General features: G+C 50.0%; 1 protein-coding gene across 1 annotated transcript in view; it reads right to left on the bottom strand.

Annotated features, from left to right (window-relative positions):
* Window positions 1-5,676: 5,676 nt before the first annotated feature.
* Xylb (xylulokinase) overlaps window positions 5,677-26,032 on the bottom strand; it is a 29,128-nt gene continuing 8,772 nt past the window's right edge. Inside the window, exons 5-19 of the mRNA XM_051202306.1 lie at window positions 25,714-25,800; window positions 24,982-25,110; window positions 23,687-23,752; window positions 22,464-22,536; window positions 20,620-20,738; window positions 16,616-16,697; window positions 15,190-15,230; window positions 14,546-14,661; window positions 13,655-13,770; window positions 13,033-13,106; window positions 10,935-11,031; window positions 9,179-9,237; window positions 8,367-8,454; window positions 6,781-6,875; window positions 5,677-5,769 (exon numbers count right to left, since the gene is read on the bottom strand). Coding sequence (XP_051058263.1) covers window positions 5,692-5,769; window positions 6,781-6,875; window positions 8,367-8,454; window positions 9,179-9,237; window positions 10,935-11,031; window positions 13,033-13,106; window positions 13,655-13,770; window positions 14,546-14,661; window positions 15,190-15,230; window positions 16,616-16,697; window positions 20,620-20,738; window positions 22,464-22,536; window positions 23,687-23,752; window positions 24,982-25,110; window positions 25,714-25,800 — 1,320 coding nt within the window. The 3' untranslated portion in view covers window positions 5,677-5,691. The remainder of the gene's footprint in view (window positions 5,770-6,780; window positions 6,876-8,366; window positions 8,455-9,178; window positions 9,238-10,934; window positions 11,032-13,032; window positions 13,107-13,654; window positions 13,771-14,545; window positions 14,662-15,189; window positions 15,231-16,615; window positions 16,698-20,619; window positions 20,739-22,463; window positions 22,537-23,686; window positions 23,753-24,981; window positions 25,111-25,713; window positions 25,801-26,032) is intronic.

Here is a 26,032-nt window from a genome sequence, read left to right as displayed (position 1 = left end):
CCCATACACACATACACTTGTATCCATACACACACATAACAAACCCATCCATACACACATGCACCCATCCATGCACGCATACACACATGCACCCATCCACACACACACACACACACACACACTTGTGCACAGACACACTCATACATGCACACATCCATACACACACACACACACACACACACACACACACACACACAGAGTGGAGCATTCAATATACATTTAGGTCTACTTTGCAGAAACAGCCTCCATCTAGTTTTCTCTTTAGCCTTGAATAAGAGTGTGTCTTAAACTCTGCTTTCCCTGCTGCTGTTGCACAAGGCACAGCGATAGAGAAGGAAGAGAGCGCACAGGACCAGGGCACAGGCAGAGGATTCCGGAATGTCCTTACAAGCTGACAGTGCAGCTGAGCCTTGGCACTGGTGATTAGGATATTGCTGGTGTGGAGTGGGGTCTGCAGCACTATGGCGCCCCCTTTATGTTTCTTCGAGAACTCCACGCTCCTTGAGATGGACATTGAGATCAGGGCTTCCCGTGCTTCCTGTTTGGACTGTCGTTACCTCCTCTCTTCAGTCTACCCAAACCACTAATGTTATGTGTGTCTCTCCTATCATGACTGGAACACATCAGTTTGTAAGCTGTTTGGAAATTGTTTCTCTTTTAATAGGTGGACTAAGGGCTCTCACATTTAACTGGACCCATGCTAGAATGTCTGTTGATTCATGCGTTGCTTGTTATGTGATGTTTACCTTCTCTTTGAACATGGAGGGAAGATTTGCACTGTACATGTATTCATCCATCCATCCATCCATCCATTCATTCTGTATATGTAAGGGTCTCCATGTGACAGGGCACCTGTGTGAGTTAACCCCATGTGGGAGTCAGTGCTCCACTCCAGGGGTGTAATCGGGTGATAGAGCAGGGCAGCAAACACCTTTACCCACCGTCCCATCTCCCTGGTGCCAAGATTTGCATTTTTTTTATTGCTTTTAAGAATCTTTTATTATACTGATAGTATAGTTTTTAATACTAACGCCTTTGATATTACAAAGTAGTTTTATTGTCAGTTAGCCTTGTTTTATTATTTAAGCCTTTAGTATTTGGTCTGCATTTTTTGTTTGTTTATTTGTTTTGTTTTTTTGTTTCTCTGTGTAGCCTTGGCTGTCTTGAAGTTGGCTCTGTAGACCAGGCTGGCCTTGAACTCACAGTGATCTGTCTGCCTCTGCTGGGATTTAACACCCAGCTAATTTTAAGTATTTTTAACTCCTGGAAATTGCATGCCTCCTTTTCCAGCTCTTCTGTCCTCTGCTGTCCTGGTTGGCTACAGCTGTCAATCTGACACAGTCTAGAGTTATTTGAGGGACTCCCAACTGAAGGACTGTCCACATCAGATAGGGCATGTCTGTGAGAGACTGTTCTTGATTGACGGGTGTTATGGGCGGGACTGGACTACCGTGAGTGGCATCATTCCTAGGCCTGTGTGCCCCGGCTGTTTAAGAAACACAGCTGAACTATTTGTAATAGCAAGAACCTGGAAGCAACCTAGATGCCCCTCAATTGAAGAATGGTTAATGAAGATGTGGCACATCTACACAATGGAATACTACTCTGCAGAAAAAAATAATGGTATCTTGAAATTCGCAGGCAAGTGGATGGCACTTGAAGAAACCATCCTGAATGAGGTAACCCAGTCACAAAAAGAGGAACATAGTATGTACTCACTCATATATGGATTTTAGACCTAGAGCAAAGGATCTCTAGCCTATAATTCACATCACCAGAGGAACTAGGATACAAGGTGTATTCTAAGAGATTCATATAAAGTCCCTCACAGAACTGGGAAGGGACAAGTCCCCCAGAGCTCAGGGGAAGTGGGGGTGGGCAGCGAATGGAGAGAGAAGTAGGAGAAAATGAGGGGGAGGAAAGGAAAACATGTGCGACCAGGAAGACTGAGCCTGGTTAGGAATAGAAGACAGGAAAGAGAGAGACAGAGACAGAGAGAGAACATAAAAGAGGGAGACAATATTGGTTTGAAGATAAAATTGAACACAAAGAAAGGTCTAGAGAACTACAAGACTGCTCCCAACTAACAATCTGAGCTTCCGTGGAAAGGCTATCATAAATGCCCTTCCCGGAGAGTGAGATCAACAACTAACTTCTCCATGGAGCCCTCAACTAATGCCTGTTGAAAACAGGATCAAACACCCATACATAAACACTGAGTCGAACTAGAACCCAGATGCAGATGGAGAGGACAAGACCATGCGGCAGAAACACATACAGACAGCTGACCTGAACAAGGAGGAGCTAATGGCCACTACACTGATAGCTGGGAAGCCAGCATGGGACTGACTCAGACCCCCTGAATATGGGTCTCAGCCAGAAGGTCTGAGCAGTCTAAGAGACCTCAGACAGTGGAGCCAGCATGTATCCCTGGTGCACAAAAGGACCTGGCGAACACATCCCCCATGGAGGGATAACTGCCTTAATCTAGAGACAGGAGAGAAGCCCTAGTCCCTACTTCACATGACCTGTCAGACCTACATGACCCCAACTGGATGGCATTCCCCTACATATGGAATTGGGGTGGGGGGATGGGAGGGGAATGTGGTTAGGTTGCATGTGAGAGGGCAGAGAGGGTAAAAGGGAGGGAAGGAGGGAGAGAGGGATGGAGGGAGGGAGAGGGAACTGGGATCGACATGTAAAATAATAAATTAAATTTTAAAAAAATGCTTTGACTCCAAAATTTAAGTTGAAGGACAAGTTACTGGGGAAAAGGAGTTCTATTTTTGTTTCCACAGAAAATGAAAAGATGTGGATTCCTTCCAGACTAATGTGGTTTGATCAAGCCAGACCACCTGAAACAGAGTAAGAGGTGATCCTACATTCAAAACAGCTGGACAAAGCAGCCTGACAGACTACAGCCAGGATTTCTGAATCTTCTTAGAATCCCCCATGACAGTGCCCCTTACCAGCAAGAAGTAGTTTGGAAAGAACAACGTCCAAATTCCCAAATATTGTGTATAAATGTTTGTTTTCATTTAATTGGACTTTGTTATATAAAATAAAATAATAAATAAACAAACAAACACGGCTGACTGTGAGTCTGTGATGGAGCCAGAAGCAGCATTCCCCCATGGTTTCTTCCCCGACTTCCCTCAGGGATCACTGTGGTGTGGAACTGTGAAATGAAAGTAACCCTCTACTGCACCACATTGCCCTGGGTCAGGGCGCAACAGAAAGGACCTATGTAAGCAGCGCCATTTGACAGTGTCCCTGTCAGCACTCACGTGTCCTGCTCAGGTTCCCCCCGTCACCTGGCAGAGCCACAGCTGTGCTAAGAGGCTGTGAGTAAACCTCGGCGCAGCCGGCATGACTAAGACATTTTTCTACATCCTTGACACTTGGGTTATCTCAGCCAGGTGCAGACCTGAGCACACTCGTTTTCATGTGCTTACATGGTGCGGGGTGAGGGAGGCATGCACATTGCCGCAGCCTATGTGTGGAGGTCAAAGGACAACTTGCTGGAGAGTTGGTTTGCCCTTCCCATATGGGGTCTGGGGATTGAACTCAGATCACCAGTCTTGGCAGCAAGCCCCTTTACCCACTGAGTCATCCCACGTTCTTATATTTGTCTTAGTTCTTTGAAAATGTTGTTCCAGGGCATGTGCATGCTCAGTGACCTTTCCTAGCCTTGTTGTGGAGTCTGGTATGGCCTGTGGCGCTGGCCCTGCCAACATGCTACAAAGCCTAAATGTCACCATGAAACCCTTCTATAACCAGGTTAACTAGGAAATTTGGGTAAGAATGGAACTAATGACCTTCATCCTTTATAAAACCAGGTAGTAAAGTGTTGAAAGATTCCGGTCCTTCACCTGCCCATGGCCATCACTAATCTCCAGCATCTTCGAGGTCACAGATCCAAGCCCCACCACCGCTAAAAGGGGTGGAGGGGGGTAGGAGAGGGGGAGGGAAGGAAGGAGGGAGGAGCACACGTTGATTTGGGATGCTTTCAAAATTTGTTTTTATTTTTGGTAGCTTCAATTAGCAACAGGGCTCTAGTCTCTTGGATGCTACCTGTGTTTTCTCTTCTCTTCTTTCCTGGCACCTCCCTGAGTTCCGCCACAGCTGCCCCCTCTCTGATGACTGTGTTGTGAGACAGTCCTGTCACCAAGCTGTTCTGTTTAGTCACTCTTCCCCAAAAGCTTGCTGTGTTTCCATTGGAACTTGTTTTGTAGTTTGTCACCCATGGTGTCCTTTTCTTCTTCTACAACAACCATCTGATTTATTGTAAGGAAGATCTATGTTGGACTGTCATCTTAGTTTACTGTTTTGTGGTCCCGGATGCTGTTGCTCGGTGTTTGTAAACTCTAACAAAAAGGCGGCCCAGCAGCGTCTCCTTCCCATCTTGGGTTTGCTGTGGTGCAGATGGTTGCCGGCAGCTTCTTTGCCCATCACACATGGAGCCTTCCCTTCCGGGCGGAAGATGCATGTCTATGCTCTGTCCTCTGGACCTCCCAGTGGCCACGGCTCTGATCCCCATGATCTTGCCACTGTACCAGGTCAGTGGTCTAGTTTAAAACAAGTCCTGAGTTTGGTACAGCCTTCGGCAGAGGAAAACCCTGGTGGGAGTCGGGGGAGGGTGAGTGAGCTTATCTGAGCCAGGGGCAGAGGAGTCAAAAGTAAAAAGGCCTGAAGAGGAGGAAGACTCAGCCTCTGTGAAAGTGTAATAGGATGCTTGCACGTGAGAACAATAAAAAGGAAATCCAGGCTGGAGGTGCGGCTCAGCTGGTAGGGTGTTGGCCCAGTAGGCACTCACGCACCAGGATCCCCTACTCTCCCTGCATAAACCTGGTGTGGTGGCACATGCCTTTAATCCCAGCACTCGGCAGATGGTGGCAGGAAAATCATACGTTTAAGGTCACCTTCAGCTGCAAAGAAAGTTTGAGGGCAGCCGGGCTACGGGAGACCTTGCCTCAAAAAAAAAAAAAAAAAAAAAAAAAAAAAACACAAAAACCCAAACAAACAGAGTTCCTCAAAGAGAAACACAATTTTGCCATCATGTTAACTACAATGACAGTGTTTAGCCTGGGCGATGGCCCAGCCAGGTAGCCTGGTCAGCCCCAGTCAGGTATCGACAGAGCTGGGCACAGGAAGGATCTTCACCAGGCCAAGGTCACCTTGAGTGGGAAGCTATACCAGGTAGGTAAGGGAAGGATGAAGAAGAAGATGGGCACCAGGAGAGGACCCTGGGAACGCACCTAAAGAAGCAGGAAGGTGGAAACAGCTGGGCGGGTGGGGTGGGGCAAAGTCTGGGGGAAGGATGGGGTGGTCCCAGCGTGGGGTGAGGACCAGTGAGGAGGGGTCAGGCAGGGAGAAGGCTGTCCCCTATTCTGCTGAGTTTGGTCCTGAAAGAGCTTTCTTTTTGCCTTTGAAAGCGGGGGGAATGTGATCGATCATCTCCGGTGGCCATACCCTACACTGTGTTTTCCTGCCTCACGGAATGGAAGACAGGAGAGTTTCTGTCCCACCCTGGGACATGGGCAGCCCACATGTCTCCAGGGAGTCAAGGCCAGCTTCAGGATGGTCCAGGACAGGAGCACTCCGCTGAGTCCACACAGCCGGGGAGCTGCTCCGAACAAGCAAGAGGAGTCTGGGCCAGCAGCAGACAGCAGCTGGCAGGGGCCTGAGATGTCATTGCAGAGGCCTCTGGGCCTGAGACAAGATTCTCTGTTCAAGCTCAGCATACCGAGGGAGAAGGGCCTCATAGACCTGGAGGGGTAGAAAGGGCAGTTGATAATGAAGGGGAATCACCTCTTACATTTGCAAGTGTAAATTCTGAGTCAGCCACAGTGGGACATGCCCTTAATTCCAGCACTCAGGAGGCAGAGGCAAGTGGGTCTGAGTTCAAGGCCAACTTGGTCAACAGAGCGAGTTCCAGGACAGCCAGGGCTGTTACACAGAGAAACCCTGTCTCAAAAAACCAAAAAAGAAAAGAAGTAAATTCTGAGTCTGGAGCTATGCCCCCAGTGGTTGAGAGCACTAGCTAACCTCCCAAAGGACCCAGGTTTGAGTCCCAGCACCCACAAGGTGACACTATGGTCTGTAACTTCAGTTCCAGGGGATCTGACACTTCTCAGGTACCAAGAATGCACACTACGGATAAATATACATGTAGACAAAACACTCATACACATAAGATGAACAAAAAATTTAAATGAAACATGCTTACAAAACTCCAAATTTCCAAAACATCAGTAATTTCTTTTTGGTTTTTCGAGACAGGGCTTCTATGGCTTTGGAAGCTGTCCTGGAACTAGCTCTTGTAGACCAGGCTGGCCTCGAACTCACAGAGATCAGCCTGCCTCTGCTTCCTGAGTGCTGGGACTAAAGGCGTGTGCCACCAACGCCTGGTGACATCAGTAGTTTCTTACCTTAGCTAAGATAATGATAATTTGGACACATTAGATTAAGGGAAATATTTTATTAAAATTAACTTTGTTTTATTTTTACTTTTGAAACCAGGAGTTGGAGAGATGGTGTCGTGATCAAGACCACGATTGTCCTTGCAGCAGACCAGTTTCCATTCTACAACCAAGTGCATGCTTCCCACCCCACTGGGGAAAACCCTAGGACCAATCCCCAAGTACTTGGGAGTAGGGGAGGGGTAAGATTTCCCTCTAGTTGCATTTAGCAGGTTTAATGCAGATGAGAAAGAAAAGCTTAGCTTTTAAAGAAAAGAAAGGAGACCCAAGCCGGACTGAGAAGGCAAATGCTTCTTACATGGGAAGCTCCAGGGTTGGGGGTGGCAGCCAGGCTGGGATGTGGGGCTGATTTCACAACTTCTGAAAAGGCCACACCTGCCGCTCCTGCAAGACCTAAAGGGAAAGGTCATCTCACACCCATGTGTATCACAAGCTAACTGGCTGGCATGACAGACACTGCTCTGGTGATAAACACTGTCAGACCAGGAGGGCCTGGCAGTGTGGCTCAGTGGCAGGGGCCGCCTCGGCACACAAAGGCCCTGGCTTCTGCCCAGAACCAGAACAAGGTTAAGCTGGGTTAGCCCTTCTCGGAAGTTGTTAAAAGTCATTCACAGCAAAACCGCTTAAAATGGGTGAGTTTTTGTTACACCTACTGGAAAATGGCAAGTTCAAAGCCCACCTGGAATCCAGAGCGAACCTGCACTATTCTGAGACCTCATCTCAAAACAAAAATTACAAGGACAGAGAGATACAGAGAGGGGCGCTTGTGCTTTAGTTTACCAAGCCCACAATCACGAGGCCCTGGGTTCATACCCAGTATGGGGTAAGAAGTAAAAATCTGGAAGTTCCCCAATGATCTTGCTACATGAAGTTGCATGGGTGATGGAGAGAGAAGAATGAAGATAAAAGGGTTCATTATTAAGAGAACAGCACTTCGTTCACTTGCAATGTTGAAAGCAATACCAAGTTGACGTAGGTGTGCTGAGGAGTGAGAAGCAGACAGGGAAGGGAGGGGCTTCTGGTGAACCTGACCCCAGGAGTTCCCTAGCAGAGGGGTCGAACCTTAACCCAACTCTCTTCCAGAAATGTCTCAGAAAAGTTTCAGGCAGACGGCCATCAGAGCCGGGGCCTCCCGGGAGCTGTCCGAGGTTCTGGACTTCTTGGCTCGGAGGCCTTCACCATTGTTTCAGTTTCTTGCTGTTCTGGACTCCTCCTCAGCCACTGCCTTCCTCTCCACGAGCCGTACAGACCTAAGTGCATGCCCTATGATCCCCTGCTGTCTCTCTGCGGAGCCTGACTCTGATCAGGACTCATCCTGCTTCAATCCCACCTCACTGCCCCCACCATAACTAGAGACTACAAAGACACAGGGTTGGATTCATCCTTGCCTGCTGGGAGGGACAGAAACGAGGCTAACGCTCCCGAGACTCCAGTGCTCAAACTGGGAATATCATCTGCGGTGGTTTGAAAGAAAATGGACCCCAGAGGGAGTGACACTATTAGGAGGTGTGGCTTTGTCGGAGTAGGCGTGGTCTTCTTGGAGGAAGTACCACTATGGAGGCAGGCTTTGAAGGCTCTTATATGCTCAAGATGCCGCCCACTGTTGTGTCTCAGACCACTTCCTGTTGCCTGAAAGATGTAGGACTCTCAGCTACCTCTCCAGCACCGCGTCTGCCGGCACACTGCCATACCCCACCATGATGGTAATGGACTGAACCTCTGAAACTGTAAATGAGCCGCCCCGATGAAATGTTTTCCTTATGAGGGTTGCCGTGGTCACGGTGCCTCTTCACAGCAATAGAAACCCTGACTAAGGCTAAGTCTCCTCCCATCCCCACTCTTCTCACACTCCCAGAGACAGCCATGCCCCCTTCATCCACCTACCATGAAAAGCTCGGTATGCAGAGCCCACGCAGGCTGAGCTGGTGGTGTCCATGACGTACACGGGGGCCCCAAAAACATCTGCAAGCACCTGGGAGGGACACAGAGGTTACAAGGGGCAATTGGTCACTCAGAGAGGTGATTTAGAACCTTCTAGGCTCTCCTTCCTAGAGCATTCAGCCACAGCTGCCTTAAGTATGCTTAGCGGTGGAGGCGGGGATGAGATGGGGTGACCTAGAGGAAGACCCTGGAGGAAGAACCAATCTCCAGGCTGTCCCTATAGCTTTTAAAAGACAAGATCCCACCACACAGCTCCAGCCAGCCTGAAATGTACTGTGTAACCCAAGCTAATCTCAAGTGCATCATCTTCCTGCTTCAGCTGCTTTTTTCTCATGCTGTTTTATCACAGCAATGGAAACCCTAAGTTCACTTGCTTGGTTATTTATTTGTTTGTTTAGTTTCAGTGCTGGGAATCTAACCCAGAACCTCAAGTGTCATAAGACAAATGGATGGATAGCTGAACAGATGATTCATCCAGTAAAGAGCTTACCATATATGCACGAGGACCTGACTTTAAGCCCCCAGAGACCCATGTAAAAGGAAAAACGAAAGGCTGAAAGTGTAGTGCGTGCCTGTAATCCCAGCCCCAGGAAAGCAAACCATTGCTAGCCAGCCATTCTGGTCAGATCTGTGAGCTCCAGATTCCGTGAGTCTTTGTTCCCCAAAGTCAGGCGAAGAGTGAGTAAGGAAGACATCTAGCTCCCACATGCAATGACGAGGGAGGCGTTGCGGTATAGGGTCACCACCACACGTACCTGTAAAATGTCTTTATTGTGAGATGCTCCTCCTGTGGCCAGAATTTTTGTCTTGGGCACTATAAAACAAAAGATGAAATAGAACAGAATAGTTGTAGCAATTCTTCCAAGGCAAAAAGGACAGTCCTTCGGCGTTGGATGGCTTGTGGCCCCTGCTGACCTCCCAGGGCTGTGGAGAGACCCACAGTCTGGCTTGTCCACTCAGGGCTCCTCATATGCAGTCTACAGTCCATCTGCCTTTATTGTCTTTACCAGATAAAAGGCAAATGAGGAATGTGGGGTTGGGGATGTAGCACTCGTTTGACAGAGCACTAACCTAGCACACACGAGGCCCTGAGTTTGAACACAAGCTCCCCACTGTGCTCTACCACCCCCCAAAAAACTAGAAAAACGGGGGAAAAAAATCTCCCAATAGGTCAATAATAGAACGGAATTTTCTTCAATTGATAAGGGCCTCGTAGTCAAGCCCTACAAAAAAGCTTTGGTGGGTCTCTTCTTTTGCTCTTTAAAGAGGGTTTTACTTTATTTTATTCGTATGTGCCTGTGGATGCGGATGTACTTGTGGGAGCGTGTAGAGGTCAGAAGAGGGTACTGGGTCCCCTGGATCTGGATACACTGACAAGGGATGCTGGGGACTGAACTCAGGTCTTAATAAGTGCAGCAGGCAATCTTAACCACTGAGTCCTCTCTCCTCCACCTCCCCCCCCCCCTTGCAAGGATCTGAGGCAGGGTATCATCTAGTCCAGGCTGGCCCCAAACTCTCTATGTAGCAGAAGATGACCTAGAACTCCTGATCTACTGGAATTCACCTCCCAAGTTCTAGGGCTACAAGTATGTGCCACCATGCCCAGCCCAGCCCAACAAACAACCTTTTTAACATTTATTTGTTTACTTACTTATGTGTGTCCATTCTTAAAATGCCCTTTTTATTTTTAGACACTATTAAAACTAAATGTGATGATGACTGACCAGGAACAAAACCTGAGCTGGCCAATATACCCAGTAAGTACACCCATGCATGCATGTTTATGTTTGCAAGCAGACCTTTTGTTTGTTTGTTTTATTTCAAGACAGTGTTTCTCTGTGGCTTTGGAGCCTATCCTGGAACTCGCTCTGTAGACCTGGCTGGCCTGGAACTCAGAGATCAGCCTGCCTCTGCCTCCTGAGTGCTGGGATTAAAGGCGTGCACCACCAATGCTCAGTTCAGACCATTTGTTTGTTTTTAAGACAGGGTTTCTTGGTGTAGCTTTGTAGACCAGGTTGGCCTTGAACTCACAGAGACCTGCTTGCCTCTGCCTCCCGAGTGCTGGGATTAAAGGTGTGTATCACCACCACCGGGCACAAACAGATTTTGTTTGGGAGCTGGAGACATGGCTCAGCTGTAGAGTGCTCACCTGGCAGGCATAAGGTCCTGGGTTCCATTCCCAAAAATTTAAAGAAAGAAAATAAGAGGGGCTGGAGAGATGGTTCAGTGGTTAAGGCACTGGCTGCTCTTCCAGAAGACCCTTGTTTGATTCCCTGCACCCATGTGGCAGCTCACAATTGTCTGGACCTCCAGTTCCAGAGGCATCAATGCCCTTTTCTGGTCTCTGCAGACACCAGGCATGCTAGTTAGTGGTACACAGACATCTATACATCCTGCTCACACGTGCCTAGACCACTTCCTCACCTCACCCAGGACCGAGGCCACCCTGTCCTGTAATGAGCCTCTGCCCCTCCCCAACCCCAGACTACATCCAGCTGGCCGCTCACTTACTGACTCTGTAGCCTAGGCCTTCTGCATGAATCCTCTTGGCCATGAACTGTCCTTCAATCAGGGCTCGGATCTCTACATCCCCAGGGAATGCTGAGACCTGTTTACAGAAAGTTGGCACGGTGTGAGGGATTCTGCGTGTGTGTCTGGGTGTGTGATGGTACTTTAACCGCCCATTTCAAGTGTCACACCTTCACACAGACACCACTCTCGAACGCACAGCTCATACCTCACCTGTGTGCCGCTGAGGGGTCAGCAACATCACAGCGATCAGTCTCAGGCAGCCAAGGGTTCAAGTTCTGACTCCCACGTTTCCCCTCTGATCATGTGGGTTCCCCTGTTTTCCCTTTCCTAACCTAGGGCTGCACAGGTGGAACCTGATTTTCAAGGTCACATGACCAAATTAGGTTGGCAAGGCTTAGGCTGCGGAGTTGATGTTTGACAGCCATGGTTTTATCCTGAGTATCCACAGTGACCTGTGACACCCCAGGTGTCACCCCAGGCTGAGGCCCTGCTTCTCCAGCCCCTCGATGCTCTTGCAGAGGACCTGGGTTTGGGTCCCAGGACCCACATGGCAGCTCACAACCATATGTAATCCCGGTTCCAGGGGATCCAGTGTCCTGTTTTGGCCACTGATGTCACCAGGCACACACAAGATGGGCACACATCCATGCAAACAAACGCTTATAAGCAAATCTGGAAAAAAAAAAAAAAACCCTATCTACCAAGTGAATGAATGAATATGAATGAATGAATGAACCTACTTCCTCCTTGATAAGCTTAGGACTGGTGTACACAAGAGCAGGCAGCCTCTTTTCTCTGTAAACAGAGACTGAACTTAACCTCCAACCTGAGGACCAGGGTGTATTTTCTACGTCTGTCTGTCTGTCTGTCTGAAACAGGTTCTCTCTACATATCCTTGGCTGTCCTGGAACTCACTCTTGCAGACCGGACTGGCCTTGAATTCACAGAGATATGCCTGACTCTGCCTCCCAAGTGCTGGGATCAAAGGCTTGCATCACCATGCCCAGAAAACTTTCTACATTGTATCCAAAATAAATTCTACTGAGAGTGTAACACTTAATCTGCAACACCTAACCCATGTCACCTGACTATGACAGGAACTAGAGTGTCTCCCCAAGGCTCCCAGCATCTACTAGGTTCACAAGCACCCTCCAGCTCCAACCCCCCAAACATGGTAACTACCAGAAAGCCCATTCCAAACAAGGACTCTTCTGGAAGGGGCCCCATGGAAATGAAAGATATGTGGCTTCTGAGCCCAGAAGGCCTGGGCTTCCTCCACCACCTGTGACCTTGTGACTTTGGGCAGGCCACTGAGGCCTCAGCTTCCCCGTCGTAAAAAGGGTTTGTCGTGCCTACTTCAGAGTTGCTTAGAGAAAGAAGACCATACTAAAATCACGTGCCTGATGCTGGGAGCCCAGTGGTGTCCAGCGAGTGTGGCTGTCTCTCCCAACAGGTTCTTCCCACTAGGAAGAAACTCCTGACCTCAGGGCCCAAGGGCTGCTGGGAGGTGGAGGGTAAAGTACAGCCACCAAGGAAATGTCCAGTGATACCAATGGGAGCAGACAGTAGTTCACAGAACACTCCAGTCCCCTGCCTTCCCCCTTGGAGGGGAGGATCAGGGTCTGTCAGGCCCTGCTGAGACCACAGCCTCTAGAATGCCCGGAGCCCATCTGTAGAGAAGCCGATGAATGAACAGCATGATCTGACGGCCAGCTGTTAACACAGCACCTGACCGACACCAGAGTGCATAGAAACCACAGCATATGTGTCTGGGGCGGGTAGACAGCTCAGCGCGGTTGGAGTGCTTGCTGGGTGAGCAGGACCACCTGAGTTTGGAGCCTAAGAGTCCACAGAAACACTGGCTGGGCACGGCGGCTTGCCGGTGGCTCCGGCCTAGCCAAACTGTGAATGGAAGGGCCCTGGGTTTGATGGAGAGAACCCGACTCAATGCATCAGGTGCAAGATTCCCGGTGTCAACCCTGAGCTGCCACATGCATGTACACCAGCAACACACATGCAAGCGTTCACACCACACACACACACACATACACAAAGAGGGGAAAAAATACCTAAGTACCTCAATGTTCTCGGCGTTAAACCTATGACGCCCAATAATTTCAGGGGTGATCTCCATTACATCGAAATAAAAACCTGAAGCAAAACCAGGAAGGGATTAAGCTGTAAGCGACCCAGAACAAAGAACACTCTCTCAAAAGACTTCAAAAAGGGTAAAGCAAAGTCACTGCATCTGTGCCTCATCCTGAGGCGAGAAAGGGGACTGACTGGGGAGGCCTGGGCTGTTCTGAGGTAACTCTGCTCACTTCCCCTTGGCAGCTCGCTAATGTGAGCACCAAGGGAGCTGTGCTCAGGAGACAGGCTTTCCTTTCTCAGACGTGCCCTGGGTGCTGCCTTCCTCCTCCTCCTAACACAGCCTTGTGTCTGGGCAGGAAGTGAGCTGCATACTGACAAGCTCCTGGGGCTGCCATCTCATCCACCGGGGGCTTTGAAGGGTGGAAGACATAGCTAGAGTCTGACCTTTCACAGCCAAGCGTAGCCTCATGACCCCACCCTGAGAACCTGGGGGCTCACACCAGCTCGGGAGGCTACAAGGGTGGACAGAAAGGACCCCCTCAAACTTCTCCATGCCCCCAAGTCATGGTGCTCCAAGCCTTCCCAACCCTGTCCCGGGCCCGGCCTACCCAAGTTTCCATGGTTCCCCATCTCCGTGGACTGCAGGGCCTTAGAGAACTTGTTCCAGGAACCGGAAGCGGTCTCATCCCGGATCTTCTCTCTCATAAGGGAGCCGTTTTTAAAGCTGCAGAGACGCACACAGTATGGGTCTGGGGCTCCCAGGTTTTGTGGTGTGGTTTGGAAACCACTTGTTTCACATGCTTACGCACCAATTCTACTACTAAACTTCACACTCAGACTGGACCCAGGGGTTTTAGAAGTGTCCTAGGCATCCAGGTCAGGCTAGACCACCCCTGGGTCAGGCTTAACAGGCAGCAGGTATCCTCGGCTCTCGTGGGGCTCCGTGGACACCCTGGGAGATGGCTCACTCACGCTTACCCTAGGCTCTGTTTATGCTGGAAGCTGCCACAGTGGAGCCCAGACGGGGCTTCCTATAGTTTGTATCAGCTCTCCAATGGGGCAGCTACTAGCACATCTAGACCTGAATATTCTCCAGAGTTTCTCAGTGCTAACAGCCCAGAAACCTTCTAAGCCAAGTAGCTTTCAACAGTGCCGAAGGCCTGTGGTCGGGACTTGGAACACACACCTACTGTTGAAACTCTCAGGAAGCAAGCTGTCCCACAGACCAAGTTAGACATGTCAGAGCACCATGAAGTAGACGTCCTACTCACAAAGCCAGTGTCACACAGGACACTGCGCCACAGGGAGAGTTTGAACCCAGGCACGGGGGCTACGGGTCTTGGGCTCTTTCCCACCCCAAATGGTCGGCTGTCAAGCAGGAGCTGTGTCTCCAGGGTCTTGGCCACCCAGGAGGCAATTCAGTAGGAATGCCTTGGGCTGTTTAATTGAGCGGGACTTGTCTGCATCTCCCTCCCCCGACCCAGAGGTCCCAGGATTACCACAGAAGGGCCATGTAGTGCTGCGCATCTACCGGGTTGCAGAAGATGTGGCCTTCCAGGGCAGGCATGGGCTCTTGGAGCCAGAGAAACAGGGTGTCACTGGTGCCCAGGCTGACCTGAGAACAGAGTAGAGGGTAAGGGTGACATCCTAGGGCTTGCCTACAAAAGCTCCCTTTCTGCCAGGGATGCATTATACACACAGGCATGCACACACACACACCACATACACACACAATCTCCCCACCCTTCAATCACATCATTCCTCATACTACAGGTGACAACTGCCACCTCCTCAGAGACACTTTCTTTGTGACTCTCCCCATACCAGACCAGTTAAATATCTGCTACCCAGATCCAGGATCTCATGGTCACTGTTCCTGACTTTCTGGAATTTAATACAAAATCATCTAAACAACAGTTTCCCAAATGGCTTCCCCGCTAGATGTAGAAAGCCATAGATTAAATCTTCCCATGTCCCCAGGAGTTCACATAGCCAGCAGACTAGTCACTGTCAAGCAGACAGGGGTCAAGCTCCACAATCATGGAAGGGCTCCTTAGAGGCAGCAGACCATCTGGTATGTAGCAAACACAGAGCACCCCGGTGCCCAGGACAGAAAGTCTGTAGGTGTGAAGAGCCGACTTACCGCAATATCACCTTCCTCCAGCCTCATGCCTGCCAGCGAAGCTGAGAACAGGAGACCTCAGGTTAGCGGGAGTCACATGATCCAAAAAGCAAACTACGGGTAACCACCCACCCGGACAGCAGCACAGACAGACACCACCTTCTACCTTAACCCACAGGTCAGCAGGATGAAAGTTCAAGGAGACCAAATGGTGGGAGGAGCCAAAGGGTTGGCTGCTCCAGCCAAGGCCACCGATTTGGGCTGAAAAGTCTGTCCCCACCACTGCCAGGTTCTCCAAGGAGACCAGGCAGTCATGACGGGAAGATGCGTTTCCTCAACCAGGACAAAGGAAGCGCTGAGGTCACGGGGATTGCTCCCACACCCCCAGACACAGGGTCCCCAGCAGAAATCCTTCTCTGCCCTCTTTGCTGATGTACCCCAGCTCTGAATAAGACGCGGCATCAGAGCTGGCGCTCATTAAATGTTGAGTGAATGGTCTGAGTGAGGGAGAAACAGGACAGGGAGAGACTCCCTTGAGCTCAGCTGCAGGGCTGTGCTCCGAGGCTGAGTGCAGGACAGCAATACAGAGCTCCTCCACAGGAAGGACAGGCCAGCTGCAGCCTGGACACCAGCACAGCGACTTGACCAACAAGGATGAAGGCACACATGAGCACGGAAGGACGTCCACAAGGAGACCCCTGCAGTTTTAACCACCCTCGAAGGGCTGGGGAAGGGTGGCTTTCCCTGTGGAGCTGGAGCGCAGCAAGCACACAGCATCCTCCTCAGTGTGGCCCGTCTGGTCATCAGAGACCAGAGGCCTAGAGAGTCCCTGAAGGAGAAGAGGCAAGGAGGGGTTGCTACAAGAAGCATACCTAACGACCTCAAAACCGTGTCCTGAAGGAAGGGATGGTAGCTGGAACAGGGAGGAGGTAGGGGAGAGAGAGAATCACCTCTCTTACATCCACCAACCTTTCACTGAACAGCACAGACCTGAGAGCCGCCTTTGAGCGTCAGGGCCAGGCTGGGGTGGAGCCAGAGCCAGATTTCAGATGGGAGAGAACAGCACAGAAGGGCTTCCTGCAGCAGGGTGGTGGCATGCACTCACAGCCCCAATGCTGGGGACCCAGGCCTGGGGAGGTGGGCACCTAATAGATCCCCGAGGTTCTACAACAGCCTAGACTCCCTGGGAGTTCCAGGTTAGTGAGAAAGGTTAGCAGTGCAGACAGCTGAGGTTGTCTTCTGGTCTACGCATGCACATAAAGAGAGTTCAGTAAGACCCAGGTGTGCTGGCTCACATCTGGATTTCCCATACCCAGGGAGAGAGGACTGATGGGCATCTAAGGGTAGCCTGGGCTACATAATAAGATCCGGGCCTTCAGAGGGAGACCCCATCTCAGTTATGGAAAAGGAAGGCGGGCAACCCATAGACACTTGGAATGCAACTTACCTGGGTTGTCCCCAGTGAAGGCCACCACTTTGCATGTGGGAGGGAATCCATAGCGCTGGACATAGTAGTCAGAGATGGCTCCCTATGGAGAAAGAACTCCTGTGTTCTGCTGACATGACCACCGTCTGCCCAGCACAGCCATGCACACCACAACCCAGGAGAGTCTTGGCTCCAGGCAACTGGAGCTGAAGAATCTTCCACACCTCAGGCCATGGGGCCGCTGCAGGCGTCTGCAATCCATCCCTGAGCTCCACCATCCTTCCTAGCCACACACAGAAGGAGCCCAGTACAGGTTTGGAAGCACAGGCCTGCACTCGCCTCCAGGATCATATGAGTCTAAGATTTGAGCGTAGTTAGAACATAGCAAGCTCTAACTTCTGCCTGCTTTGTGAACACCAAATTCTGGATACAATACCGAAGAAAAGAAAAGTAACAGGACCTTGGTAAGCAAGCTCACTGATGATGACACAGCAAATGCCTTACTTGTTGGTGTACCATGCCAGCAACCAGACCAAGAACAATGAGATAGGCAAGTGCGTAGAAGAATGTTCTAATGAAAGAAAACTAACCTCAGGGTCAGCCTGGGCTAAAAAGCAAGTTCAAGGCAAGCCTGAAGCAGACAGCAAGCTCAAGGCCAACCGGGGCCACAGGAGACTCTCAAGTAAAAGGGCGTAGATTAGGGGTGTGGCTCATTTGTCACAATGCTCAACCAGCACGCACAAAACACTGGTTTTGGCCCCCAGCACTGTGTGAAACCAGGCATGGAGAGGGAGCTGGAGAGATGGTTCAGCGGTTAAAAGCACTTAGCATCACAGCAGAGGACTGGGTTTGGTTCCCAGCACCCACATGGTGCCTCACAACCACCTGCGACTCCAGTTCCAGGGGATCTTTTAACTCTGCGGGTAATGCATGCACACGCTGCTCACACATACAAGCAGACAACCAAATACATAATGTTTAAAGATATTAAAACCAAGCGTGGCGGTATACATGTAATCTTAGCACGCAGGAGATTGAGGCAGTGGAACCAGAAGTTCTGAGCCAGCCTGGGACCCCAGAGACCCTGTCTCAAAAATCAATAATAATAGAACTAAAGAAAATGAACCAAAATGGCAGGTCAGGCCAGGGAACCCCAGAAAACAAGAGCAGAGGTCACCACTCCACCTCTCCCCAAACAGATAAATGCCATTTAGTTAGAAAAGGCAGGGCATGGTGGTTGATGCCTATAATTCCAACACCCAGGAAGCTGAGACAGGAGGATGGCCAGCTACACAATAAGACTGCCTCAAAGAAACACTTTTTTGTTTTTTTATCCAGGCAGTGGTGGCGTGTGCCTTTAATCCCAGTGCTCAGGAGGCAGAAACAGGAGGATCTCTGTGAGTTCAAGGACAGCCTGGTCTACAGAGCTACACAGAGAAAACCTGTCTCAAAAAGCCAAAAACAAAAAACAAACAAAAAAAAATTTTTTTTTTTTTAGCCTTGGCTGTCCTAAAACTCACTCTGTAGACCAGACCAGTCTCCGCCTGCCAGTGCTGGCAATAAATACATTTTTAAAAGGTTTCTCCCCCACCCCCAGTATATTGGAAGAAAATTTTGTTCTAGCCAGCAATGTTTTAGGTTTCCATCAGAATAAGCCATCTGCCCTGGGAAAATAAATGTCTTGATCTAGGTCACCTCAGAAGCTGGGCTTGGGTAGGGCATGCATGCATGCACGTTAACTTGGATGGAGTGACCTAGGGGACTAGAGAAAACCAGAGGACATGAAGCCCAAGAGTCCACCACCCCACTGGGCACCCCAAAGGCAACTGAGTCTGAAGCCACGGAGGAAGCTCTATGGGCTGGGATTGATGGTCCTGAGGACTGTCTCCCTGGGGACAAGCAAGAGGTGTCATTCACGCACAGGCTCCCATGTCTGTTTGATGACGGCTGTCCTACACTCTCACAGGACACGTGTCAGGGAAGCCCAATATAGAAAGCATGGTTCCAGCAAGGGTGACACCGTCAAGAAGCCACAGTGGCTTCTCATTACCATCGGATGCATGGTCAGCAAGTTAAAATGCATTTGTCAGAACCGGTTGTTTCCAGTTCCTCCAATACTCGACTCTGAAAAGCCTCCCTTAGGATGCATTCTTGGCACAGGACAAGCAAAGCCTTAGACAAAGAAATGATCTCCATTTCACATGAAACAAAAGGCCACGGATGGCAATAACATTCCAGGGGCTCAGCATAACGACAAAAAAAAAAAAAGCAAAAGCAGAATTTCCGTATTTTCACACTTCAACATCAGGCCACCTCCACTTTCTTGGGGCTTGACCCCTAGTGACCCATGATATCATTCATATATATATATATATATATATATATATATATATATATATATATATATTTGTTTTTTTGAGGCAGGGTCTCACTGTATGACTCTGGCTGTTCTGGAACTTGCTATGTAGATCTGGCTGGCCTGGAACTCACAGAGATCCACCTGCTTCTACCCTTCCACCGTTCCATGCTTGAAGCCTAATTCTTTGTTTGTTTTTGAGACAGGTTTGTCCATGTAACCCTGGCTGCCTTGGAACTAGTTCTATAGACCATGCTGGCCACGAACACGGCATGTTACAAATGCCCTAGTCTCAAGTAAAACAATGTATGCTGTAACATTTGCTATGCAGCAAGGCAACTTGGTATCCACCCTGATGTGGCCCCCATACAATGGGACAGCAGCTAAGATGGATTAACTCCTCCTGCTGTATATGAACTCTCATCTTTCAGCAGCGTGAGCCTCTCTGGACACTGAGTTTTAATTAACTCCCTTTGTTCATGCCTTGGTGAGTTCTCATAAGGCCCGCACCACCATCAGGCCTTCTATGCTGTCTCATCCAGAAGCTGTCAGTTCCCTGTTTGCCTTTTCTGCCTCTCTGGCTTGTGGCGTGCATGCACTTGTGTCTTGCACCGCAGGCTTCTCTGGACACCACTGCTTTCCCTACAGCTCTGCACACCGGCTTCACGGCACACCTTGGCTAACAGTGGTTTGGCATTTTGCCCATGGCAACGTGTCAGTGAGAATCTTATGGGAAAACCTCAGCTATGCCCGAGCGTCACAACAGCCCATTTCCTGGTGGCCCTGTCTCCCTCCTTCACATTCGGCTGTCTGCCCCACATGGGGTTCTTTCTGACTGTTCTGGCTTCACACGTGTGGTATGTGTGACACCATGGACCCTCTTTTCTCCCATGACTCCTCAGTATAGTCAAGAACAGGGCCGGCCAACCAGGCCACACTTGGGTGTTCAGTTCATATCCATTACACCCTTAACTTACTAGTGTGTCCAACCACCACCCGAAATCCTGTCAACACACTCCATCTCATCCCACTTGCCCAGGACCCTGGCAAGACAGACAGTATTACCTCCAGATGAGGAAACTGGAACCCTGATTAAACAGAGGCAGCCCAAGCTAGGTGTGGTGGCGCACGCCTTCGACCCCAGCACTGCCTGGCAGAGGCAGGTGGATCTCGGCATGTTCTAGGCAGCCTGGTCTACATAACAACTTCCAGGCCATCTAGGGCTACCTGCCTCAGAACAAAACAAAGCACAATCAACAATAAACCGTAAACAGACCTTGGGCAAAAGCCACTGTTTAATCTCAGTCAATGAGATGCCAAGGCCTATGGTCTGCCAGCTCCTTTGTGTTTCTGTTTTCAAGAGCCTGCCTGCTTCTAGCCTCCATGCTAGTGCCCAAAATCTCGGCACCCTGTGCACTTTTACCCTTAGATGTGCAAATACCCAGAAATCCATCGGAGAGTTGGGAATCTAGCTCTGCCATGTACAAGCCCCTCATCCAGATTATCAGATGTTCTATTGTCAAAAGCTGAGTTTAGGCGTTCAGTGGAAATGCGTGTGTGTGTGTGTGTGTGTGTGTGTGTGTGTGTGTGTGCATGCATGTGGATGTGTGCACACTCCTAGGCTCCACCAGCAGTGCCAGCACCCACAGAAGTCGCTGAGATGACTTACCACAACGGAGCACGAAGGGACTGGCGAGCCGAGCTTCTCCTCCAAATTGGGGGCGCAGGCACCAAGGCAAGCCTGGGACCAGACTTTTTCCTGGATCTGCAACAAATTCATTCCAGACCCTAAGGAAGGAAGGAAACAAAAGCAAAAACATCAGAGGGGTGAAGCTTGGGTGGAAATTGGTGTGAAATTAGCAAGAAGGTCACTTCTATAGTGTAAATAAATGTAGGGCTGGGTCTCTTTGTTGTTTTGTTTGCTTTTTGTTTTTTAAGATTTATTTATTTGTATTTTATGTGTATGGATGTTTGCCTGCATGCATGTCTGTGCACACATGTTTGCACAATGCCAATGGAAGCCAGAAAAAAATGTCATATGTTTCTGGAACTGGAGTTACAGATAGTTGTGAGCTGCCATGTGGGTGGGGGGAATGGAAGCTGGGTCCTCTGGAAGAACAATCAGTGCTCTTAACCACTGAGCCATCTCTCCCAAGACGTATTATTCTTAATACTGTGCTTATGTGTCTGTGGTTATGAGCACATGACAGCAATCTCCCACAGAACACAGAAGAAGCTGTTGGATCTCCTGAGGCTGGAGGTCCCAGCGGTTGTGAGCCACTTGACATGGGTGCTGGGAAGCAGTGCATGCTCTTAACCACTGAGCCATCTCTCCAAGAGGCCTGAGCTGCATGCACACTTGCTGGGTACCTCATGATACAAGAAGGCCTCACTAGCTGCCAAACTTGTTCAAGTGCCTGAAATAAAAAAAATCATTTTTTTCTCTTTCTTCTTAAGGCAGGGTCTCATATCCCAGGCTGATCCCAAACTTACTATGTAGCTGAGCAGGACTGGAACTTCTGATAACAGGCATACACCAATACACCCAATTTTACATGGCGCTAGGGATTGCCCATGGCTTCATGCATTCTAGGCAAGCTCTCTACCAGCTGAACCGTACCACCAGCCCCTACATCAGAGTCCATTCTTTCTCTATTGCCTGGCCTCTGGCATCTCTATTATCCAAGAAAACGGACTGAAATCCTCTTCCACCAGCTCCTCCTAATGCTCCTCCCCACTGAGATCACTTCTGTTTTATCAGTTTTGATACTAACAGGAACAGGGCATGGTGGCATACGTTTGTAATCAAAGCACCCCAGGAAGCAGAGAGGCAGGAGGATTGCTATCAGTTTGAAGCCAGCCTGGGCTACATATTGAGTTTGAGGCTAGCCTGAGACACATAGCAAAATAAAAACAAAAACTGTTTCATAAAAACTAAAACCAGAGGCTAGAGAGATGGCTCAGCGATTAAGAGCTTTTACTACTCTTGTAGAGGACCCAGCTTTGGTTTCCAGTGCCCACATCAAGTGCTTTACTGCATGCAGGCCTCTCCTCTGACTGCCCCCTCCATCCCTCCCTCCCTGCAGGCCCCTCCTCTGACTGTTGCAACCTTACAGAGGGACTTTGGAAAACTCCTGCAAAGTTCATGTGCAAGATTCAGGAGTAGATCTCCATCTCCAGTGGAGCCTTCAGATGCCTGCGGTTCTGGCTGCCCGTTTGCTACCTTGTGAGTGATCTTGAGCCAGGACCAACCACCCCGGCCAGCTACTGGTACATTCCAGACTAAGGGGTCCTCAGGTACTAAGTGAGAACTTAAACATCTGTCGTCTTAAGCCAATAAAGTGACGGGGACACTTGTTATACAACAGAACATCACTAACAGTCCTTCCTTCTCGGGAAAGGATGAGCTAGCTACCCGACTGGCACCCACCCGGGCTGGATGAGGCGCTTGGGGTCCCCATGGCCACCCCGCACGTGAACAAGTGTCTGTCTCTACATGTTCTGAATGCTTACCGTCACTGTAGTCGATGGGCGCGTGCCTACCCAGGAACAGCGAGGCAGCAAAGCTACTGACCAAGGAAATCCTCTGGAAAAGAAGGGAGAGGGTGAGAGAGGACTCGCTTTCACACATCCCAAGCTACAAACGCTTCGAGCTTGCCTGTGAGCGCACGCGCACACACACACACACACACACACACTCACACACGTATTCACGGGAACAGGAGAAACTTCAGCAGGTAGTGAAAGACACAGAACACCCATTCGGAAGCAGCCAGAGTTCTTCTGAGTGGCTCTGCTTTAGGCCACAAAACCGTCACGATTGGTGACTGTGAAAGCCAAGGCCTGGTGAACATGCAGCACTTAGGGCGGCTGGTTTCCATCTGGAACCCATTCACACACCCTCAGCCCCTCACTCCAATTCTATGTCTCTATATTTGTGTTCAGGGAAGCGGCTGTGGCCACGGAACACAAGACTCTCAAGGCTTACCACAAGTTTAAGGAGAAACCGACCCCCCCTCTCCCCGCAGGAGGTACAACACCCAGTCATGTCCCCAAGAGAATCACTGGTGAGAAGAGAGTTACCACCTCTAGTCCCTGCGGGGACCTAACGCCTTGATTCCACACATACACTTCAAGGAGGGTTTTCACTCCTCAGTTGCTAATGCTGCCCAGTAGGCTGAAACCTGGAACCACCAAGTAATAATAATGGCAGCCAGGTACAGAGGCAGAGCCCTGCCATCTTAGTGCCTGAGGCAGAGGCAGGGGTTTGAAGCCAACCCGGTCTTTGTGGTGAGTTCAGAGCGAGACTCAGTACATAGCAAAACCCTGTCTCCGAAGCCATAGTCAAAGCAAAGCACAAGACACCTGACGTGGTGGAACATGCCTGTAATTCTAGCACTCAGGAGGTGGAGGAGGGAGCTTCAGGGGTTCAAGGTCATCCTCTGCTTCATAGGGACTTTGAGAACAACCTGGGCCCCATGAGACCCAGGCTCAAAAAGAAGCAAAGTAGAAAGAATAAATGTTTATAACTCTTAAGGACTTGTGGGTCATGAGGATCTAACTCAGGTGGTCCGGCTTGGAGGCAAGCCCCTGAACCCTCCGAGCCATATCAACACCCCTCTCTGAATCGTTTTTAGCACTCAATCAGCAAAGGCTTTAGCCAATGCATACAAGGTGTGTTTATGTTGAGGTGAGTGTGACACAAAGGATTTGACAGATCTCGAAGTCTCACCAACCTCAGAGTTTGAGTAGGCCTCCGGGTTCTGCTGGAAAAGCTTTGCTATCTGGTTCCCAGTAAATCGCTGGGGAGAAAAAGAACACAGATTCTTAGACACTCAGACCCTACACAGAATAACCTTAAAGTGAGGTTAGCATAGCATGGCCTGGATATGCTGTAGAATAGCAATAGCTTTGAAAAACTCCCCAATCTAGAAACATTTGTTACCAGCTGAACACGGAAGATGGTGTATTTTGGCCTTTGAGTCCTGCAAATGTTCTTGGTAAGGAGCTCTTAGGCAGTCAGCAATCCCTCTGCACCCACAGACAAGGCAGTGACCTCGGCTTCCAGGGAGGGTCAATCAGCTCTGTGACTTGCCCTTATTATAGTCGTCCTTAAAATATATCTATTTATGTAGTTAATGTGTACGGGCCTGTGCCTGAATATGTGTCTGTGTGTCACATGTGTGCAGGAACCCACAGAGATCAAAGGAGGGCGTCAGATCACCCTGGAGCTGGAGCTACAGGTAGTTACAAGCTGTCGTGTAGGAGTTGGGAACTGAACCCATGTCCTCTGTTTAGAGCAGCCAGTGCTGTTAACCACAGAAAGCCTTTCCCAGCCCCATGATACCAGAAGCAGGGGCTCAGGACTTCTCCTTGTGGAGACTATATTCCTAATGTTCTAACTGGGTCTAAAAACATTTTGCCTTTGTTCTTACATTATTTATGAGGGAGGTATATGTGTGCCTTCCTCACATAAATAAAGTGTGTATGTGTCCATGCAGGCCCAAGGAGGCCAGAAGTAGGTGTTCAATTCCCTGAGCTGGGGTTACATGCAGGTGCTAGTCACCTGATGTCCTGGAAACCGAGCTATCTCCAGACCTCCATCCCCTACTTAAGCCACAGTAACTTGACCCAGGATAGCCAATCACAACAAACTCTGGGACAGTAGCCAAAGCCCTTGGGGCCCCTAGAGTTAGGTCTCCTGGACTACCTCAAATAGATTCTGCCCCACGGTTACAGACCATGAGTCTGGGACAGGACACCCCTTCCCCGACCACAGTAGCTTCAGTGAGGGATGCGGCCATGCTCATACCCCAGCCCTGATCTGGGACAACATGCAAGGACCTTGCCGTTGCCTGCTAAATGAGATGGGATAGCCTGGATCAGAACCCAGGGCCGGCATGTTCCAACCCGGCTTCAGGGACGCACACTAGCATTGGTTCTCATGATCCCTGCCCCCCCCCCCAGAGGCTGGGTGGCCACTACGTCCTCCCAGAGCCTTACTCCCCATCCTGGCGTGGGTGTTACCTACCTCATAGGCCCGGGACCCTGTGAGGCAGCTAAGAGCCCGGGCCCCGCCCACGGCAGCCTCCAGCTGGCGGCACTGGGCTGTGGTGCTGGAGTCCATCCATATCGGGCAGTCCCTGACGGAGAAGCAGGCCTAGAAAGAACAACAGAGGCTCGGCTTCTCTTCTACCACCACAGACAACCCTGCGGCTGGTATTCACACTGCCCATCATAGCAGGAAGACCCAGTGGACAAGCCCTGTGTGGGGCCAGTGAGGTCTCTCCAGAAAGCCTGAGGCCAGATGAGCTCTGTTGAAGACACCTGGGTTAAGTCAGGTGGCAGTGGCGCACACCTTTAGTCCCAGCACTCGGGAAGCAGAGATAAGCAGATCTCCGTGAGTTCCAGGACAGCCAGAACCACACAGAGAAACCCTGTCTCCAAAAACAAAGACCCCTGGGTGAGTCAGGCTGCAGGAGACAGTTAAGAGCAATACCAAAGAGACGTTTAGCTGACGCTTTGGAAACGGGAGGAAAAAGGAACTAGGGACCCCACCTCGCAGCATCACCAAGGGGCCCACAGCTGTTCTACGAAGGAAGGGACTCATTAATGAGGGGTCATCTGCACCCCTGGGCAACCGCAAGGAGACCAGCCTGAGCTGGGGCAGACCTAGTGCCAACTTCTCACACTCAGGACAATGTGGGTTCCCTGGACACAGGCTTTGCAGCGGTTGATTAGAGTCACAAGCATCTTCATTCACCTGCAGCTGCTGATGTAATGGGAGAGTTGGCGACAAGCTTGACAGCACCAGGCTGGCTCCAGTCTTCCAGTAAACGCTTCCATGCTGCTGTTGAGGGGAACGAAAGCACATGCTCATGTAACATGCCTGAAGTTACAACCTCCTGCAGACACAGAGCCACATCACAAGCCAAGTCCCAAGATTATCTCTACCACCTCTTTACCACACAGCTCGGTGCCTCTATGATGCATAGCGTTCGCTTTCATAAAATGAGAAGGTCCTTCCCATCACCTCAAAACTAGCAGGAAGGGTTCTAGAATCATTCATTAGTCTGTATTGT

The sequence above is a fragment of the Phodopus roborovskii genome, unplaced genomic scaffold, assembly GCF_943737965.1.
Source record: "Phodopus roborovskii unplaced genomic scaffold, PHOROB, whole genome shotgun sequence".
Classification (NCBI taxonomy): domain Eukaryota; kingdom Metazoa; phylum Chordata; class Mammalia; order Rodentia; family Cricetidae; genus Phodopus; species Phodopus roborovskii.
This window is presented reverse-complemented; position numbering and strand designations above follow the sequence as displayed.